Genomic DNA, 19,715 nt, shown 5'->3' with positions numbered 1-19,715 from the left:
CAAAGAGGGCTGGAATGAATCGTTCTTCCCACCTTAGAAGGCCGGCTACTTCCCAAGCCGCCAGGACACTTCTTATGCCCCCTCAGTGATTGAAATAGACCATGGTTGTGTCACTATCTGATTGAATACGTACCGGACACTCCTGAAGACGAATTGTCCAATGATCCAGACAAAGTCTGATCGCTCGGAGTTCCAGGACATTGATCGTCAGTCTGGACTCTTCCAGGTGTCTAGGCCCCCTGAGCACAATCTGTGCCGAGGACACCTCCCCACTCGGACAGGCTGGCATCTGTGGTGAAAACCGTCCAGTACAGGGGGGGTGGGGGGGGATGAGAGAGAAGGATTTTCCCTGTCGAAGTGCTGGAGAACAAAGCCACCAGATCAGGTACCTTCTCGTACCCCGGATCAACAGGATCAGATTGTCTAGAGACTTTGGGTTCTCTTTTTGCAGAGATCTCGTGTGAAACTGTGCAAATGGAACTGCCTCGAAGGTAGACACCATCAGACCCAGAATATCATGTAAGCCCAGACAATAGAAGCTGAACTGTTTCCTGCAATTTTCTGGAGTTTTTCCAGAAGAAGAAACACTCTGAGGCAGAGTCCAGAGTCAGAACCAGGTAGTACAGTTTTGTGGACGGAACCAGAGCAGACGTCTGAGGGTTCAGAATCCAACCAAACAGAGTAATCACAGAGTAATCGCCAAAGTATCCTTCAAAGCAGTTGGGAGACTCCGCTCGCAGAAGATGATCGTCCAGGTACTTTGGAACCGCAATCCCCCGCTGACGTAGCAATGCTATCACCGGAGACAACACGTTTGGGAAGCCCTGAGGAGCGGAGGCGAGACCAAAGGGTAACACCATAAACGGATAAAGCTCCTTGCCCACGGCAAAGCGGAGAAAGCGTTGGTGACCGGCACATATTGGAATGTGAAGGTAGGTGTCCTTGATGTCGATAGAAGTGATAAAATCACTAAGGTAGGGATGCCACTACCGTGCGATTTGACTCCTTTCAGAACTTCTGTATCCGCACAAGCAGTTTAGCGCCTCAAGGTCCAAAATTGGACGTACCTTGCCTTCCCTCCTAGGAACTGAAAAGAGGGTTGAGTAAAACTCCAGAAAATGTTCAAAAGTCGGAACCGGGACAATCACCCCTTGAAGTAACAAGTCATGCACTGCCCCAAAAAGATCCCGTAAGCGATCTGGGGACAAATGCAGGCTGGAAGGGAAAAATCTTTCGGGAGAATAAGACCGAAACTCAATCTTGTAGCCGGACCCAATGACTGAGACCCTGAGGAACAAAAAGGCCTCTTATGAGCTGAGAAGAATGGCCCACTTCTACTATGGGGCTCTTTGCCCTTGGTAGCCTGTAAAAACAGAGTACTCTACCCCCCTGTGAGACCCTCAACGGTGTCATCCAAGGAAGCTCTATAGCAGCGATCCCCTAAAAAAGGGGAGATCAGATAAGGCCTTCTTAGTCTGGTTCGCAGACCAGCATTTTAGCCAAGAAATATGCCTAAGAGCCACTGCTGATATAGACAGCCTATAAATCAAGGGAACCGCACCAAAGAGGGATCACCGATAAACTGTAGCCCCTGGACCAACTGCGACACCAGAGCAATAGTAAATACTGGCCAAAGTGCCGAACCAGCCACAGTGAACATATGGAGGGCCAGAGCCTCGGCCCTCCTATCAGCCGGATCTTTAAAAGCCGGGGACTCCTCAACCAGAATGAAGGTAGCTTTATTTAACCTGGAAACCCGCCAGTCCACTACAGGTGGGACCGTCCACTTTTTAAGCAAGGAATCCTCATAAGGATGCGGCATAGCAAAACACTTAGGGACCATAAGAGTGAATTTTGGACAACCCTGCTGTTTTGTGACAACGTTGTCAAAGTAAGCAGGAAAGGGGGAACACCCTCGCGGCATTTGAGGGCTTGCAGGTGTCAAAAGGGACCGGCGCCTCCACGCAATCAGGAGAGGGCCGCTGACTGTGATCCCGCAAAGGGGACACATATCAAGGGCCCACGAATGGACAACCTACTGGACTCCGCAAAAAAAAAAAAAAAAAACAGGGGGGGCGCATAATAGGAATCAACCCACTTAAAGCGGGCCACCCACCGTGAAGCGGACGCACAGGAAGGGTACCCTGATGGTCTAGCAATGCTAAAATAGGGGCAGGAGCCCTACAAAATAAAAGCGGCATGGCTGCCATCAAAAAATAAACCACCCCCACAGCGCCACCCCTTCTAAGGGAGGCTCCAACCTTTCAGAGTGGTGAGAGGTGACCTCTGCTTTCTTAAAAGCAGAAAAGTTGCAAATCATTTGTTTTTCTAATAGATTCTATGGAGTGCAAACAGCCTGACCAGTACCTAAAAACCACACACAGTCAAACAATCTGCATTTCTGGGTATTGGAGACCTTCCCTTAGTGTGGTACTTGGAAAAGGGTGAGTCGCTAATCTCAAGTTTATGCAAGTGGATTTTGGGGGCAGCAGAAGAAAATTGGAGGTGTGTAAAAGACAACTTTGGACTCTTTGGGTAATCTAATATATCAGGAAAACCTCAAACTTTGCCCTCCAAAAACACAATGTGTTTTCAGTATGGAAAATTTTATCACAAAATAAAAGCATGGGTTAGTAAAAAATAAAAAAAAAAAAAGAAGAAGGAGGAAGGCATGGCAAATGAAGGGTTAAAGCAAATATTGACATTTGACCGAATGCAATATACTGTATAATTTGGTAGATTCTAATATATATATATATATATATATATATATATATATATATATATATATATATATATATATATACACACACACACACACACACACACACACACACACACACACACATACATACACACACACACACATACATACACACACACACACATACATACACACACACATACATACACACACACACACATACATACACACACACATACATACATAGCTAGTAATGGCTTTTCTTATTTTCTAATTTGTCCAGCCCCATAGTAAGAAAAGCTGAGCAAGCATTATTGTATTATTGTAGCTATTGGCAGTAGATATATCTTAAGACAAAAGATCTGTGGGCTGTGCAGGAACTCACCCAGTGAGTAACACATTCATGATTCTCCACCCGCAAATCATTGGAACATATACTGCCAATTCCACCCCTGAGAAGATAAACAGCCACATACACTTGTAGGTAAAAGGTTCAGCTTCACGTAAAAGGTTTTTAACTTTTAGGAATTCCAAATAAACCCTTACTAGCCACCACTAGGTGGTTATGTATGGAAATAGGAGACCAGCTGTGCACCAAGCTGAAGGAGTATGACTCACTAAAGAATTTTCAGAGTGTGTGTATAAGGGCGTATTCAGAGCCAGTAGTCTGCACAGTATTGCTGGAAAAAATGTAAGTGTTTATAAAAGGCAGAAGGTTTTTTTTATCTTCATGCATTCTATGCATGAAGATAAAAAAAGCTGTGTGCAGCAGCCCCATCTCCATCCAGCGATGTTGAACAAGAGACTCGACTGTCCAGGACTCTTCCTCCTAACTGGCTGAGACACACAACGGGTGCCATTGGCTATTACTGATATCAATGTCAGTGAGGAATAGGCAGAATCCAAACAGGGAAGACCGCTCTAGGTGAGTCAGTGAGCCAATGAGGAGAGAGAGAGAGAGAGGGGGGAGCCGAGCCCCAACTTTGTGTCTGCTAGCTGTAAGGGCAGGAGGGAAGGGCCAGGAGCACCAGCGAGGGACCCGTGAAGAGGAGGATCTGGATTTCTCTGTGCAAAACCGCTGCACAGATCTGATGAAGGGCTTGTCCTGAAACATGTAATCTTCATAATCTCCCCTTTGTGGCATTTAATTAATTTATGTGCCTCCTTCTGGCTTCAACACTTCGGTATGTTCGTTGGTGTGTGGTGCCGCCTCTCATCCTTTCCTGCCGCGGCTTCCTCTGCTGACTCCCTGTGACGTCATCTGCCAGCGCCGCTAGTGAACGTCGAGCAGAGGAGATGCCAATCCATCACGGCTCTGTGGCTGTTCGATCAGCACGAATGCTGCCTGCCACACACCTTAAAGGCTGCAGATCCTCTCTGCTTTCCACCATGTGAGGTCGCTCTTTGGGCTGGTCCTACTCCATCAGGCCTTCCTCGTTGTTTTGAGACTCATGAGACGCCCTCACTCCGCAACCCTGGCTCCCATCACAGGTATTGCCTGCCATCTATCTCGGTGTCCAACACATTTCCATTGATGACCAGTGTACATGCCAACATTTTCATCTGTGACTCCAGTGCCAATCTGTACTCGTTGTGGGGAGTGCTCACATTCCCATCTACTTGTGATAATAAAATAACAGTAGTAATAGACAAAATATAAACCCTTAAAGCAAAGAAAGTATTAATAGAAGGGTTGTATTGTATGAGAAAGGATTTAGAGAAAAAAGGTGGTGTGGGAGTTCGAGCACAGAGATCAATACAAAAGTAACCATGAATGTAGTATCGGTTATGTCCACTTTATAACGGGACTGTCAAGTTTTCTACTTTCCCAATGACCTATCCGAACGAGACAGGAGTAATCCCCCCATTCCCAGCGAAGTCGATATGACCAATCACTTAATGAATTTATTGTCTTGTCTTTAGAATTAATTTTGAGACACAATATCTTCTAATTTTTTAATTCCCACTACCTCCAGGTACAGGGCGTAGCTATAGGCTCCTGTTGTGCCCCTACCTACCCCAATCTGTACCTGGGGGAGTGGGAACATTCACTCTTTGCTGACAAAGTTGCCAAAATCTTTACGGACCATGCATGGTACCGTTACATAGATGACATCTTCCTTCTTTGGGATGGTTCTGAGATGCAGCTTTTGGAATTTTTGGAATACATCAACCATTTTAACTCCTCAAACCTTAAATTCACCATGACCTTTGACAAATAAAACATCACATTTTTGGATGTATCAATACACAAGACTCAAGAAGGTCAACTACAAAGTGATTTATATAGAAAACCCACAGCGGGTAATACAATACTAGAGGCTTCTAGTTTTCATCCGAAGCCCCTCCTCAAAACCATTCCATTTGGACAACACATTCGAGCAAGATGTAATTGCTCAACGGATGCTCTTTTTTGAACGTGAAGCCAAAAACCTACAATCCAGATTATTGGAAAGAGGGTAATCCTAAAAAGGGCTTACAAAAAAGCTAAGAGCAGATCACGGAGCGATCCCCTCTTTGGTGAACACAAACCGAAGGAGGATAAATTTACCTGTATTATTACCCAATATTCCACACGACAATCAACAAATAAAAAGAATTTACACCAAATATTGGCACCTTTTAAAGTACAGATGCCTCCCCGTCAGCCTTTGTACCGGAACCACCTATGATAACATGTAGATGAGCCTCATCATTGAGGGACAATTTGGCTCATAGTGAATTTAAACGAAACAGAAAGGACAAATGCAAAATGCAGGGAACTTTCCAATGTGGTAGATGTAAGTACTGCACACACATGGGTACAAGAACACGAATCATTCTAACAAACAATATCAAATTTAAACCTAAATGTAAATTATCGCACCTCAGGAGTTGTGTATTTGTTGACCTGCGAATGTGGATGTTATGTCGGGAGAACCTAGAATTCTGGTGAAGGATTTATCGCCATTTGACCAGTATTAGTAAAAAAGATCTTTAATTACTTCTGGGAAGACATAGTGCTTTAGTTCACGGTGAATATCCCCAGAGTGAAATTCTTAGCTCTCGACCATATACATCCCAAACCTAGAGGAGGGGATCTTAACAAGTAACTTCTTCAAAGTGAACTGAGGTGGATTTTCATCTTCAGGCGACTACGCCCCCAAGCTTGAACAAAGCCTTTAATTTTAAACCCTACTTAACAGGTTTTTATTCTAGGCCTTATGAGGGTGACCTATAGGCTTTATAAATAAACAAATCCTTGGGAACTAGACCACAATGTTAACAGTGCGGATGTTGGTGTGGCTATGTTTCGGTGGGTTCTTCACCCCAATAACAAACATCTAATCAATTTTTTGCCCCCCCCCCTTTTTTTGGTGTATATATTATGCTTACGTACTCTGTATGTGTATATATATTTAACTAGGTTTTTTATTGCAGGTACATGCTGTTAACCATATTTGTTTCCTTGTTTTTTCTATTTTTTTCTCCTCTTTTCTTTTTTATTATTCATTTTTTGTAAAAGGTTGTCCCATGCTGCCTAGTGACTGTATCCTCCGGGATGGAAGCTTGTTCACCCGGCACACAAAGGGCCCCTTTCTCCCCTCCGGTGAGGCTGGAGCCCTATCTTTTGTAGTAGAGGGAAGTGGCGTTTGGCCGTCCTTCAGCTTGTGCTTCGGCCTGGGATGCAAGCTTTCTGCATTTCCTGCGTCGGTGGCGTTGCAAGACGGTGCCCCGCCCCACCCCTATGACGTGGGACGGGGCAGCGCCACTTCACCAGGGGACTATGGGAGCATCAGGTGTCACCATGACACCTGCTCCCGTTGATTGGCCCCGGCCAGCTGTCGGCCGGGAATTCTAATTACCTCAGCCCGATGGGGGTTATTTATTGCCACCGTCTCCCACGCCCAGATCCCAGCATGGAGAGAATGGCGGTACACACCCTTTCATCGGCTGAGTTCTGATTGACTACTCTTTAGGTAGGAGAAACAATCTTTATTTCTCCCTTTTCTCTGTCTCTGCCCAATGGCTTACTGGCCACATGAAATTCACAAGGGGACTTTTCAAGAGGTCCATTTATTATGAATTATTATTATTTTTCTTTTTTTTGGTGGGATTTTTTTTCCCCTATTATTTATTATAAAATCATTTAAGGACTTATCAGGGCAGGGTTAACTAGGTTTAAGCTACATTAATTCACCTAAACAATACAAATGATCAATAGGGAAACTACTTATCCTGAGGCTTACTAGCCTTCATTCTTATATTTGTATATCCTAAATTTTTATATCTCATTCCTAGACATCGCCTGTCAACAAATTAAGCAGAGGCATAGTCCGGCTGCTGTTGGGGGTCCTTGTGAATAGCCTCTTTACCAACATTATCCCACCAATTGAGGGTCTTGGTCACATTTTGGCACTATTGCACAATCCTATAACCCTTTACCACCATGTATCCTATGTCAGACTTTGTATAAAATGTTAGTTACATCTGTGAGTATCAGATCAAGCTCATTTTTGTTAGAGGTTTACTAGATCATATCATCATGAAGACAAACCATATCTCGTATTTTCCGGTGCATAAGACGACCCCCCTAATTTTCAAGTGAAAACTTTTTTTGGGTTTTGGGCTATACTCGCTGTATAAGACTACCCCCCTCTCGAAGCAAAGCAACACCATTGAAAAACATCAGATTTCTCAGATCTCTCAAATATCTCCAAGGTACCCTAAGTACTGTAATAAATGCAATCTCTCATAATATCTCCAAGGTACCCCAAGTATAAGTATTACCGGTAGATGTAATCTCAAGGCGCTGGCAGTGTGGGAATCCTGTACCAGTATACCGTAGCTTCGGCTACATACAGTATACCGCGCTGAGCCAATCACGGTGAGCGATGTATTCTATTATTGAATGCAAAGCATGCTCAGATTGGCAGAGTCAGAGAGACGGGCTGATGTTATTCAGCCAATCGGAGCAGGCTTTGCATTCAATAATAGAATACATCGCTCACCGTGATTGGCTCAGCGCGGTATACTGTATGTAGCGGAAGCTACGGTACATACAGTATACCAGTACAGGATTCCTGCACCGCACAGCCAGTGTCTTGAGATTACATCTACCGGTAATATTTATTACTTAGGGTACCTTGGAGATATTATACTCGGCATATAAGACGACCCCCCCCCCCCCCCCCATTTTTGGGGATTTTTTTGAGTTTCAAAAAGTCGTCTTATACGCCGGAAAATATGGTACTGAATAATGAATATGGATATGAATGTGTGTCACTAATAAGCTAATATTTATTCTTTCAGAACAATAATGTAAAGCCCTTAATTTGGTACGTCTCTGAAGGACTCAACAAATAATTTTTAAGTCCGAAACATGTTAGACGAATTCATGTACTTCACCTCAAGTGGTGACGCACTATTGGTTTTTCCAATGAGTATTGGTGTATGATATATCATGGGCATAATTGTTATGGTTGTTTTTAATTTTATCTTATTTTTTAATTAGTAACACGTTCTCTATTCCTTGATGCTTTTATTTATACTATGTTTACAAATTTAATAAAAGGATTTTTTATACATACTTATATGGTATGCCTTTTTCAGTCCATGAGGGGTATTAGCACATCAATTGTGCATTTATATTTTTTTCCACTACATAGGTATGACTGACTTACAGCAGAAATGGAAAGAAAAAAAAAAAAAGAACAAAAAAGGAGAAGAGTGGAGAGCTAGTTGGAGTTTTTCGGGTATTTTGTTACCCGAGACTTGGTGTCTCCAAGATACAGCTTTAAAAAAAAGTTACTTTACATGTTCTCACATCTTTTTTCTTGTAAATTGTACCAAAAAGCATGAGAGGTACATTAAAAATGAGCAAAAATATGCATTAAATATTGCAAAAATATTGTTAAAAATGCAAAATATGTAAATTGGGCTCAATTAAGTACACATTCGGAAAGAAAGGTACACCCAAGATCCATCGCCACTGCATTTCATGGAAGCAGGGAGACTTTAAAGCTAGTAAGTGGCTGCACTGCAGGTCCTTTAACAGCTATTGGTGAAGTTTCCTAGCCAATACAGCTGTCTGCACATACAGCACTCCCATACAGTCACTTCAAAAAAAAGTACTCCCCAAAATCCTTATAGAATTGCATAGCCAAAATGCTTTATTTTTGGATGCAGGATGAAAGGGTTATAATCTCTTTGTTCCAATTTTTCACATTAGTCTGTGCCCCTTCTGAAGAGAGCCAGGTCTCTATTCAACCTGGTGGCGATTTTAAAGGTGAAAACCTGATCTGGTTAAAACAGTCAGAAAAAAAATCTTTCCTTTTAGGTGTATTCTCTCACTTCTTATGTTTGCAAGGATTGAGCCATGTACATGTATGGGCCATTTAAGGGTGGTTGCAGCAGGGTTGTTTTTAACCTGGATATTCAGTGAAAATCTTCTCCTAAAAAATTCAGCTCAGTTTAGGTGAGAACTGTTGTGCTATATCACCCGCCAGCACTTAACTTGTCGAGTTATTTGTGTATTTCAAAAGTAGGAATATTCTGCCAGGGAAGAACGCTACCAGAAGAATTTCGTCAGAGCCTTCTTTTCTTTTGGGATGACATGGAAATCTTGCATGTGTGCAATGTGGTACTGGATGAATGCAACCTGACAGTGTCCTCCAAACATCTGAAATGTTAATACTGCACTGTCCCTCGCAAAGTTAAGCGTAGTACACCGCTCTTTTTTTTGTGTTCAACCAGCAAGATGGATGCAGGAATCCTCCCCGTTGTGCTATTTTTTTCTGACGCTGATCAAAAGGAGATTTTCCAACAGGACCATTCAACAGAAGCAGATCCAATGATAGGCTTGTGTCAAATTAGGAGGGCTACATACAGATTGGAATTTGGCTGGTCCCCGTTTACCCACTGATTTTTGATCCGTTTGTACCCAGCTTTTTTTTTCTCCACAAAGTTTTATTGAAGAATAACAGGTACAAAAGATACAGGGAAGGAAAGGGAGCTGAAAGGGCCTTAAAGAGGAAGTAAACTTCCTCTAAAAACATTTACCTATAATAAGGCTTACCTATAGGTAAATATCTCCTAAATGTTTACCGTTTAGGAGATATTTACATGACATGCAGCCATCACTCGCGCATGCGCTCTGAAGAAACAGCCACGAGTGCCGTTCCTTAGGAGCCTCGTGCCATGAACGGCGGGGCGTCATCGCGGCTCTGGCCAATCACTGCGCCGAAGCCCATGAATCCGGACGCAACTCCGGAGAAAAGGTCAGCGGCAACACCGATGTGCGGGCCCCGCTGCGGGGGCTTAGTTCTAAGTTAAGTATTAAATAATGAGCTAATATGCGAGGCATACTAGCTCATTATGCCTTTGTCTTACAAGGTTTTTTTTAATTTGGGTTTACAACCTCTTTAAAGTGATTGCAAAGTCTCCTTAAAAAAAAAAAAAAGAAACACCACCATGTTATACTTACCTCCAATTGGTTTTGCACAAAGCAGCCCAGATCCTCCTCTTCTCGGGTCCATCCCTCCTATAGTGTGCCTCCACAGCAAGCAACTTGCTATGGGGGTACCGGAGCCGAGCTGCAGCTCCGGGGGGCAAATTCAGACATGGAGCTGCTGTCGGCCCCGCCCCTCTCTCTCCTGATTGGCTCACTGACTTTGATTGACATCTGTGTGAGCCAATGGTGCAGCTGCTGTATCCCAGCCAATCAGGAGGGAGAGTCCCAGGATGACCGAGGGACTCGTGGACATTGCTGGACAGAAAGGGGGCACAGGTAAGTATTAGGGGTGCTGGGGGGGGGGGGGGGTGCTACACACCGAAGGCTTTTTATCCTAATGCACAGAATTAATTAAGATAAAAAAAACCTTCCTGACTTTTTAACTCCTTTAAACATAAAATACAATAATAAAAAGGTAAACTAAACACCTGCATAGAAAAACATTCCCATAAAAGAGGGTCAGTACAGCCTTTAAGGAGCAGTTACAATATGTGTAGTGTAGGGCACGGTCAGGTTAAATATGAAATTACTAAATATAAGCCACAAAATTAAAAACTAAAAAAAAAGGTCCCTATAGGGGGGCCGATGGACAGAAGACGAGGTGTTGGGGTTTGTTTTAGCTGACTGAATTGTGGCTATGTGGCCAAAAGGGGGGGGGGGGGGGCTCCAAGATAAGGGCCACCTAGCTCCTAGGATTTCTACATCCCCAAAGGAAAGAAAGGAAAGGTGGTAAAGCTTGGGGAGTTAGAGAGGAAGTTGGTTGGTGGAAGTCTGAGGTTTCCAAAATCAAGAGCTTTTCGTTCAAGAAGCCAATTATGGAAGGTCTCCCATGAGTCTGATATTCTGGAGTAGTTTGTAAATGGCTCCAACGGGACCAGGTGTGTAGATACATTTCAAGTGATTATCCTGGGTCGTTGTAATCCGTTGCTCGTACCTAGGTTTACTACTCTAGGGCAACTGTGTACTTTTACAACACTAAACTTGCAAACCATCCTCAAAATTGATAAACAGCTGCTGCTGTTTTTCCTCTGCCCCTCTTAATTAAAATCCTCTGAAAACAGAGATGTGAATATATCTATATATCTATATCTATCACTAATACAAATCCTAAGTAACCAAACTAATGCTTGCAGAAGAGGCTACAGCAAATTAGGATGAGAAAGCAGCGAGAGGCCATTAGGACACTACCAACCTGTTCCAAATTTACTGAAGGGATGTTTGGGGTTCCCTGTGACTTTCTCCAGCTGGGCAAGCCTCCAGGCATCATTCATCAGGTTCTTCTCATGTTCAGAATCCACAGCATTTACTTCACGATCCTTACAGTTCTCATCAAACAGAGGAGTCTGGAAAAACTGAGAAAACCTGTAGAGCAGTAATATAGATGTAAAAATCATAAGCAAAATGACTGCATCCAGTCAGCATTGAATTCCTGCAGTACAGGCAACATACAAACATTGCGTCACCCATTTTATTAAAGATCAGTGGCAGCAATTTCCTAAGGCTACACTGGTGGCTAAGAGTTATCTCCTAATCTTTAGCTACAGAAATGTTTTTTCTTCTTAAAAGGACCTCCACTTCAAAGGATGACTAATGAATCATTTGATGCATGTGTCTTTACAGAGGAAGACGTTCTAAGATTGCTGTCTAAAGTGAAGACAAATAAGTCACAGGGTCCTGATGAGATACACCCAAAATTATTAAAAGAGCTTAGTGGTGAGCTGGCAAAACCATTAACAGATTTATTTAACCAATCATTAGTAACAGGAGTCGTCCCGGAAGATTGGAAATTGGCAAATGTCGTGCCCATTCACAAGAAAGGTAGTAGGGAGGAATCGAGCAACTATAGACCTGTGAGTCTGACATCAATAGTAGGCAAATTAATGGAAACCCTATTAAAGGATAGGATTGTGGAACATCTTAAATCCCATGGATTGCAAGATGAAAAACAACATGGGTTTACTTCAGGGAGATCATGTCAAACAAATCTTATAGATTTTTTTGACTGGGTGACTAAAATAATAGACGGTGGAGGTGCAGTAGACATTGCATATCTAGATTTTAGTAAGGCTTTTGACACTGTCCCACATAGAAGACTTATCAATAAACTGCAGTCATTGAGCATGGACTCCCATATTGTTGAGTGGATTAGGCAGTGGCTGAGTGACAGACAACAGAGGGTTGTAGTCAATGGAGAACATTCAGAACAAGGTCATGTTACCAGTGGGGTACCTCAGGGATCTGTACTGGGACCAATTTTGTTTAATATCTTCATAAGTGATATTGCAAAAGGCCTCGATGGTAAGGTTTGTCTTTTTGCTGATGACACAAAGATATGTAACAGGGTTGATGTTCCTGGAGGGAAACGCCAAATGGAAAAGGATTTAGGAAAACTAGAAGAATGGTCAGAACTCTGGCAACTGAAATTTAATGTGGATAAGTGCAAGATAATGCACCTGGGACGTAAAAACCCAAGGGCAGAATATAGAATATTTGACACAGTCCTGACCTCAGTATCTGAGGAAAGGGATTTAGGAGTAATTATTTCAGAAGACTTAAAGGTGGGAAGACAATGTAATAGAGCAGCACGAAATGCCAGCAGAATGCTTGGATGTATAGGGAGAGGTATAAGCAGTAGAAAGAGAGAAGTGCTTATGCCGCTGTACAGAACACTGGTGAGACCTCACTTGGAGTATTGTGCGCAGTACTGGAGGCCATATCTCCAGAAGGATATAGATACTCTAGAGAGAGTTCAGAGAAGAGCTACTAAACTAGTACATGGATTGCAGGAAAAAACTTACCAGGAAAGGTTAAAGGACCTTAACATGTATAGCTTGGAAGAAAGAAGAGACAGAGGGGATATGATAGAAACTTTTAAATACATAAAGGGAATCAACTCGGTAAAGGAGGAGAGCATATTTAAAAGAAGAAAAACTACCACAAGAGGACACAGTTTTAAATTAGAGGGGCAAAGGTTTAAAAGTAATATGAGGAAGTATTACTTTACTGAGAGAGTAGTGGATGCATGGAATAACCTTCCTGCAGAAGTGGTAGCTGCAAATACAGTGAAGGAGTTTAAGCATGCATGGGATAGGCATAAGGCTATCCTTCATATAAGATAGGGCCAGGGACTATTCATAGGATTCAGATTCAGATATATTGGGCAGACTAGATGGGCCAAATGGTTCTTATCTGCCGACACATTCTATGTTTCTATGTTTCTATGAATATCCGGAAACAGAGAAAGATCTTTGAGCATGGAAAGTGATGATTTGATATAATTTCACTGGATATCTGTAAAGATTTAAGGGTTCATCCCATCCAGTTCACCCATTACTGACATTTAGTTTATGATTTCTGAAGTGTTTCCCTGAAAAACAAAAAATGGTGAGAACTCTACACTGGAGATCCTAATTTTTCTCCCAGCATTGGAGTATCGTGTCTTGAGTTGCGATAATAAAATGGGGAATCTTTTAGCCGCAACAAAAAGGAGTGAGACTACACTTACAGGATACCCCTTTGCGCAATAGTCTCGGCAGGCGGGAATAGTTTCAAATTTGGGTACATTTTCCGCATCCAGTAGAGACTTATGTCAGAGATATGTATAGACATAATGGGTGATGCAACCTGCTGACATCCATCCAAAACTCAAAATATGATATTTCTGTATTCACCAAATAATCCTTTTCTAGGAATCCATTGAGGGACACAGGATGTCCTTACCTTTAGTTATAATGATGCCTACAGGAGGATTGGGCACTGGGCCAGCAAAGAATAACCCCATCTACTACCAGCATAACTCAATTTTAAGGCAAAAGCAGTATTGGGGTGGGACCGGTGTTCAATGGACTCCAAGATGTGGATGTTATGGTTTCAGTATGTCCAATAGCAGTCCAACTGAGGGGTGGGGAATACAGCAAAAAGAAATGCTAACAGGCCCATGAAAAAACAGAGACTTGGGGACTTCCTGCAGCTCTATTAATCGCCTGAAAGACCTTATGTCCATAGCTGGCATCAGATGAGGCCAAAAGGCGCAACCTAGAAAACATGAGAACAGAAGACCAGGTGGCAGCGTTGCAAAACATTTGCATCATGCCAAATAGCCCAAGAAGCACTCACATTAAAAGGAAACAGTGGAACCTGATCTATGAGGGGAGAGGGGAAGATGGGAAACTCTCTCAAAGTCCAAATCTGATTAGACAATTGAGCCATACAGAAGGACAAAAGAACGATGTCTTGGCTGAACTGAACGGCAGAAACTGCCCAGGCCAGAAAAATCCCCTGGGCTTCAAAACCGCAAAGCCCCTTTGCAAGAACATAAAGAGTCCCTTGCAGAATAAAGCTGCAAGTTTAGACATTTTCCTTGTAAAGGTAATGACTACAATGAATACTAAACTGTGGATGAGAGAAGGCCTCTAATGGGTTCAAACAGGGCTTTCTAGAGCGCAGAGAACACCAGATTCAGAATCTATAAAGTCACGTGGGAACGAACAGGGGAAGCAACATAGGAGACCCCTGTACAAAAAGGTCAAAGAGTCAGATGCAAATGGGGTCTTTAACCGAAAAGAAAAGGGCAGAAACCTGGGCACTGATAGCATCAAAAGCTCAGCCAAAAAGGCAGAGGATGCAGCCATGCTTACTGGAGCTAAAGAGGACTCCCAATGAAAGGAGAGACTCTAGGAGTAGATGGCAACATGATTATAGGCTGCACATTGGCAATATCAGTATTATCAGTAGGTGCACTGGAAGCAGACATAGAGCCATTATAAAAAGAGTTATCTGTGGACACCCAGTATAGTGGAAGACATTTTTGAAAGTTTACAGAGAGACAAGCTCTACTAGTGATGTAAAAAAAAAAAAAAAAAAACCCACACACTAGCAAAAAAGACGTTTAGTTTTTTGACATAAAAAGGCTTAGGAAAAGATGTCCATCCTCCTAGGACACTAACCAAAAACTGAGAACATGTTGGTAGTAGGAAAAATTATCCTGGACTGACCTACAGTTTGTTTGCCAGCATCTAATCCTCCTGTAGACGGCAGCATAACGGAACGTTAAAGACTCCTGTGTTCCCCAATGGACAAGAAAGAAATATCGGTTTTGGGTGGACTCTCTTTTAAAAAGTTTACACTTCGAAAGCATTTATAAAAGTTACATGGGAGAAACATTAATATCGCCAATTGTAAACAATGTTTTAATGTGCACAGCATTGTGCTGGAGGAGGAAAACAATACATATCATCAGTGCATTTTTATGTATTTAATCATCTCATACCATTTTGTTAACCAAAAATTATTTAAGAAAAAAAACGTTGATCCAAATCAAAAATGAGGCTGGCCAAATGCCATAACCCAGGCAGCCAACGCACCTCAAAAGTGCCAGATACCAGGGCAAATACTGGTAGATATCTCCAGAAACCACAACTAATTATAAACATGCCTACTGCACTGCCACAGTCATTGACCTAGAGCTACTACTGCAGCTCACAATCCAAAGAAAGAGCAAATTCAGAGTACTGGTATGTAAATTGTATTACTAACTTTATCATAAATAAGTTCTGCTCAAGCCATTTTACATGCATGACAATTTTAAAATGCCATTTTATTTAATATTAGGTAGTATTTGTAGGTGAACAGGTAAAAGGTTCATAATGTTACAGTAAAAATAGCAATGATCCAACAAGAGTCTGGGTTGACTTACCTGTCTAAGGCTCCCTCAAGGTGCTCATGAGACACATCAAAATAGTAGTTTGTATGTTCTCCACTGGTAAAGGCATTGGCACTCCCTGCATGCTCGCTGAGGAACTGGGTATACTCATTTTCTTTGGGGTACTTCTCTGTACCCAAGAACAGCATGTGTTCACAAAAGTGGGCAAGACCCGGGATGTTATCAGGATCAGACAAGTACCCTGTGGAATAAAATACATACAATTATGGATGTTGTCTATTATCAGCTTAAAGTGTAACAGTAAGCAAAAAACTAAATACACAGTTAAAAATATACATTGGAACAGTCTTTTTTTTCCCATCCAGTGAGATTTCCACAGCTCTGTCAAATAGCACAGCTGTGGTTAAAGTGTCACTAAACCCACATCATAAAACACTATTAATAAAATGTTGTATTACATGCTGTCCATATTCACTGTGGGATTTGTGCTTTGTATTCTTTGTATTCAGAAAAACCTGGTTGGTCTTGCTGCTCTATATCTCCACCTTTTGTCTATGTCCCCAATTCAGCTAAGGATTTTGCAGTTGTGGTGGCAACTCTGCAAATTCTCAGTTTTCAGTGAATTTCTATGGTATTTCCTTCCTATTACATCTGAGCAGCCAATGTGACTATAGAGCAGTGATGGCAAACCTTGGCATCCCAGATGTTTTGGAACTACATTTCCCATGATGCTCATGCACTTTGCAGTGTAGTTGAGCGTCACTGGAAATGTAGATCCAAAACATCTGGGGTGCCAAGGTTTGCCATCACTGCTCTGTAGTCACACATGTGGGCGTATACACAGTGGTAAATGACAGCCCACTCTCTCCCTCCTCATGCCCACTAACCAGCTAAACACAACGGGGGCGGGATATTACATTTAGAATAAAAAGGTTGCCTAACTTACTTGTTATTCCAAGACACAAGCTGGAAGGGTGTGACTGGCAGAAAATATCCCACACCATGTAATTTCCACAAAATCAAGATTTTGATTTCAAATATATATTTGCTAATTTCAAACAGTGAATTGATTTTTTTATTCTTTTACTTTTTTAATTGTGAACATGTGACCAGCAGCAGAGGACTAGAAGCTCCCTCTTGCTTTTGGGTCCCTGCAGACAGGCTGGGAAAGATCTGGGTTCTGCGACAGCTGTATATTGATTAGGAAAAGGTACTTCAATGATTTCTTTGGTTTTGTTTTTTTATAATTAAAATAATTACAGTGCCATCATCCATATACAGAAAAAGAAGGGACAATGTAAATTAAAGAGTGTGTGTTTAATATCACTTTAAATGACATTTTGCTACTGAATTTAAGCATATACAGTCTGGTTAATTTCCTGCCTCCAGCCTGTGACTGGACAATAAAAGTTCATCCCTCTGCTCAATCTACACATAGGCATACAAAACATCTGACTGATTCCTAGTGCTGCCCCTCCCTTGCTCAAGTCAAGTTCTACTTTACAGTTGGTTACAATAGGCTGGTATTAAGTCAAACTCAGGTACTTCGCCTAGTGGCATGTAAAATACATCTGTTTTAAAGCAAACCTGTGCTTTTTCCCCTATAAAAATGAACACAACTCCTATGCCTCAGTATTGGTTAAAGAGTCTGCCCATCAAAGTGACATGTAATAGTAAGGGTCAACAAGAGAAAACAGAGGCCAAATACCATGATAGCATTTTACATGACTAAGTCCATGGTATTTTTTTACATGTTAAACAGCCATGCTAATAAAAGGTAGGGGTAAGTTAACCTCGTCACCCCTGCTGTGGAGAGACTACAAATACCATCATGCCTCTGGGACTCATACATGTGGCGGTCAGTCTTAAAAATGACCTATGGGGCTTGGTTTCCATAACAGCTAGTAAAGACACGCTACATGAAAATCTGACCGGATGTGCAAACATCTGAAGGAGCCTCAGTCCAAGACAGTGGCAGTTACATAGGTTTACACTAATAAGAGTCACTTAAACACAATAGTGCCAGTCTTTACTGGCAAAGTGGTTGTTAACCCGCACTGCTAAATTGCCTCTGTTTCCCAATGATAGGTGCTCCTGTCACTGTGTTTTATAAAAAAAATGCTGGCTTTACCCGATTTCAGAGCACTGAAAATCGGGTAAAGCCATCAGTCAGGAGGGGAGGAGGAGAGCTTGCCGGTCACATTACTACCCAGCGGCGCTCTGAAATCGGGTAAAGCCAGCATTTTTTTTTTTTTTAGAAAACAAAGTGACAGGAGCACCTAGCATTGGGAAACAGAGGATTATATAAGATAATAAAAAGTTTTTCAGTAGCAGAAGGGAAGGGGACGGGCACCTTACACAGGAGCAGAAAGCAGGGAGGGGGGGGGGGGGGGGGGGAGGACAGTGCCGGGCTGCGGATGACGAAGGCACGTACACTGACCACAGTGTCAGGGCTCAGCAGCCATGATACACTGTGGTCAGTTTACAGAGGGGAGGGCAGAAACAGCCAGGTTTTTAAAGCGGAGTTCCGGCCTCGAAATCGATTTTGGGCCTTCCGCTTGCTGAGGGCAACCTGAAAAAGAAATGGATACTGGCGATTTTTTTTTTGTTTACTTACCTTATTATAGAAGAAAATATACTCACCTTCCTTCCACTTCCTCCCTCTGCGGTCGCGGCCCGCGCCGTCACTTTTGCTTTGCAATGATTACTGGGAGCTGAACGTCATTGCTCCCAGGAATCAATGCGCCTGCACCGCTTGTCACTTCTGGTGCAGGCACGGCATTCACTGCTAAACAGCTTTTGGGCATGCCCAGAAGCTGTACAGGGATGCCGCCCCTGCACCGGAAGTGACGAGCGGGGCCGGTGCAGGGCATTGTGGGACTCTGACGTCACGGAAGAGGACACAAAGAGGGACTCTGCGGCTTCAGCTGCCCACACCTGAGATGGCAGCGCTGGAGAAGAAATTTTCAAGGTAAGTAATTCTTCTTACAGGTAAGTGCGACCCTGGACAGTTCAGAGGCTATCCATTATGGAATGCACTAGCCCTGACTGTCCCGGGGGTATTTTTAGCTCAAATTGACCCCCGAGGCCGGAACTCCGCTTTAAGGTGATAGAAGGGGACAAATTACACAGCACAAGCACTGTGCTGTATGACATGCTTTAAAGAAACAGGATCTTTATTTTTTCTTTTTTGGGGGTAACAAAAGCTTTAATTTATTTAAATGTCTGGTTAGTGTAAACTCTGCTGCCTTCTGCCAGTGTGTGCATGCAGCCACCAGCATTGGTATATTTCAGGCAGCCAACTGACCATTTTGCATACATTTACTTCAATTGTAATAGAACACTTGCTATTACTTTTATCTTAAAAACGAACATGTTCAGAGGTATGTCCATTTAACACAGCACTGCTTCTATTACTAGCAAAAGGCAGAAATGTATCCCATTTAAAATATTTATCTTTTTCCAATGGCTGGTAGGAGGTGGTAGACTGGTTTTCAACATCACTAGAAAATGTATAGAGTATCTATATTAGAGTGTGTCAGAACTTGAGGAGCTTGTGAAGGTTTATTGAGATATATCAGTGGTCCCCATACTGGGCTGGATGTGTCCCTCTGCACCAACGTCGGGGCACTCCTTTCCCCCGCCGGCACCAACGTCGGGGCACTATTCCTCCCGCCGGCACCAACGTCGGGGCACTATTCCTCCCGCCGGGAACCAACGTCGGGGCACTATTCCTCCCGCCGGGAACCAACGTCGGGGCACTATTCCTCCCGCCGGCACCAACAATGGGGCACCATACCTACCACTGACACCAACAATAAGGAACTATTTCGTCCCCGACAACAATGGGACACTAC

At 42.8% G+C, this 19,715-nt stretch overlaps 1 protein-coding gene across 6 annotated transcripts in view; it reads right to left on the bottom strand.

Annotated features, from left to right (window-relative positions):
- IDE (insulin degrading enzyme) overlaps positions 1-19,715 on the bottom strand; it is a 168,325-nt gene that overhangs the window by 124,237 nt on the left and 24,373 nt on the right. For all 6 annotated transcript variants that reach the window (XM_082267651.1, XM_082267650.1, XM_082267652.1 and 3 more), the window contains exons 3-4: positions 15,892-16,099; positions 11,389-11,558 (exon numbers count right to left, since the gene is read on the bottom strand). In XM_082267651.1, coding sequence (XP_082123777.1) covers positions 11,389-11,558; positions 15,892-16,099 — 378 coding nt within the window. The remainder of the gene's footprint in view (positions 1-11,388; positions 11,559-15,891; positions 16,100-19,715) is intronic.

Source organism: Pelophylax lessonae (genome assembly GCF_965119305.1).
Source record: "Pelophylax lessonae genome assembly, chromosome: 9".
NCBI classification, from domain to species: domain Eukaryota; kingdom Metazoa; phylum Chordata; class Amphibia; order Anura; family Ranidae; genus Pelophylax; species Pelophylax lessonae.
The sequence above is the reverse complement of the archived record's forward strand: the minus strand, read 5'-3'. Positions and strand labels throughout refer to the sequence as shown.